General features: G+C 45.4%; 1 protein-coding gene across 1 annotated transcript; it reads right to left on the bottom strand.

Moving 5' to 3' along the window:
* Window positions 1–310, bottom strand: LOC131816011 (probable protein BRICK1). Its single transcript, XM_059148278.1, has one exon. It carries the CDS (start codon window positions 290–292, stop codon window positions 65–67), a length of 228 nt encoding a protein of 75 aa, XP_059004261.1. The 5' UTR covers window positions 293–310; the 3' UTR covers window positions 1–64.
* Window positions 311–2,528: the final 2,218 nt, after the last annotated feature.

The raw sequence follows: 2,528 nt of genomic DNA, 5'->3' as shown, positions 1-2,528 counted from the left end.
AAAGCCTTTCCCACGTCGGCCTGCGTTCCATGAAGCAACTTCCCAGCAGCAGCATGGCGTAGCTCTAGGTGAGGGTCTCACCTTTTGTCACCCGCGCTTCAATGTACTCTATTCTCCGTTCGAGGGCTGTCAATTTCTCGTTTAGTGTTGCAAGTCTTGAACGACAAGACATATCGAATGAGTTGAGAAAGTCCGCGATTTTCTTGATGCTGCTGGTGATGACCTCAATGTATTCTCGGTTCGCCCAGTCCTGGTGAATCTCCCGCTGCACCGGATCCTCTTGACCCGCCATGGTTGCCGCCTGACGACGAACCCTGCTTTTACTTGTTTTTTAAAATTATTTATTTTTTTTATTAAGTAAACTCCTGGGGCTCAAATTCAAAACCCAAAGATCCACAGTTGCTCTACTGGCTGAGCCAGCCAGGTCCCCTCAGTCTCTTTTTGCTTTTGAGTTGGCAACTATTTAGGGGGACCTGGCTGGCTCAGTTGGTCGAGCGTCTGCCTCTGGATGAGGATGTGATCCCAGAGTCCTGGGATCGAGCCCTGCTTTGGGCTCATGACCTGAGCAGAAGGCAGATGCTTAACCTATAGAGCCATCCAGGCATCTCTAATTTTTTCTATGCCTATGTTTTATTTTATTTTTTATGTCTATTTTTTAAAGATTTTATTTATTTATTTGACAGAGAGAAACAGAGAGGGGACACAAGCGGAGGGAGTGGGAGAGGGAGAAGCAGGCTTCCTGCTGAGCAGGGAGCCTGATGCGGGGCTCGATCCCAGGACCCCGGTGTGGTAAGCCACCCTCCAAAACTGTCCCCAAAGATTCTCACCTTTTGGTCATTAATGCCCATCCACATTGCTCCAGGGTTGGCCTATGTCACCAGTAGACTACGGCAGAAGTAATGTTATGTCACTTCCAAGATTCGGTTATAAAAGACCCCATAGTTCCCATCTTGGTTGCTTTCTCGTCTTTGTTGTCAGACCCACCCGCCCGCCTGCTAGCCCTGGTCCTTGCAGCCACCAATCTGTTCTCCACCTCCCACCTCTGTGTGAGAGAGGTCTTTGTTCTCATTTCTAGAACGTTATGTAAGCGGATTCATACAGTATGTGTCCTTTTGAGATTATCTTTCTTCTCACTCAACATAATGCCTTTTTAAAATTTAATTTCTTTTCAGTGTAACAGAATTCATTGTTTATGCACCACACCCAGTGCTCCATGCAATCCGTGCCCTCCACAATACCTACCACCGGGCTCCCCCAACCTCCCCCCCCGCCCCTTCAAAACCCTCAGATTGTTTTTCAGAGTTCATAGTCTCTCATGGTTCATCTCCCCTTCCAATTTCCCTCAATTCCCTTCTCTTCTCCATCTCCCCATGTCCTCCGTGTTATTTGTTATGCTCCACAAATAAGTGAAACCATATGATAATTGACTCTCTCGGCTTGACTTATTTCACTCAGCATAATCTCCTCCAGTCCCGTCCATGTTGCTACAAAAGTTGGGTATTCATCCTTTCTGATGGAGGCATAATACTCCATAGTGTATATAGTCCACATCTTTATCCATTCATCTGTTGAAGGACATCTTAGTTCTTTCCACAGTTTGGCGACCATGGCCATTGTTGCTATGAACATTGGGGTACAGATGGCCCTTCTTTTCACTACATCTGTATCTTTTTTTTTTTAAATATTTTATTTATTTATTTGACAGAAAGAGATCACAAGTAGGCAGAGAGGCAGAGAGAGAGAGAGAGGAGGAAGCAGGCTCCCCGCTGAGCAGAGAGCCCGATGCGGGACTCGATCCTGGGACCCTGAGATCATGACCCAGAGCCGAAGGCAGCGGCTTAACCCACTGAGCCACCCAGGTGCCCCACTACATCTGTATCTTTGGGGTAAATACCCAGTAGTGCAATTGCAGGGTCATAGGGAAGCTCTACTTTTAAATTCTTAAGGAATCTCCACACTGTTCTCCAAAGTGGCTGCACCAACTTGCATTCCCACCAACAGTGTAAGAGGGTTCCCCTTTTTCCACATCCTCTCCAACACATGTTGTTTCCTGTCTTGCTAATTTTGGCCGTTCTAACTGGTGTAAGGTGGTATTTCAATGTGGTTTTAATTTGAATCTCCCTGATGGCTAGTGATGAACATTTTTTCATGTGTCTTTAGCCATTTGTATGTCTTCATTGGAGAAGTGTCTGTTCATGTCTTCTGCACATTTTTTGACATGGTTATCTGTTTTGTGTGTGTTGAGTTTGAGAAGTTCTTTATAGATCCTGGATATCAGCCTTTTGTCTGTACTGTCATTTGCAAATATCTTCTCCCATTCCGTGGGTTGCCTCTTTGTTTTGTTGACTGTTTCCTTTGCTGTGCAGAAGCTTTTGATCTTGATGAAGTCCCAAAAGTTCATTTTTGCTTTTGTTTCCTTTGCCTTTGGAGACATATCTTGAAAGAAGTTGCTGTGACTGATATCAAAGAGGTTACTGCCTATGTTCTCCTCTAGGATTCTGATGGATTCCTGTCTCACGTTGAGGTCT

This window comes from Mustela lutreola, chromosome 1 (assembly GCF_030435805.1).
Source record: "Mustela lutreola isolate mMusLut2 chromosome 1, mMusLut2.pri, whole genome shotgun sequence".
NCBI lineage: Eukaryota > Metazoa > Chordata > Mammalia > Carnivora > Mustelidae > Mustela > Mustela lutreola.
Note: the sequence above shows the minus strand (reverse complement) of the source record. Positions and strands in the feature narration are given on the sequence as shown.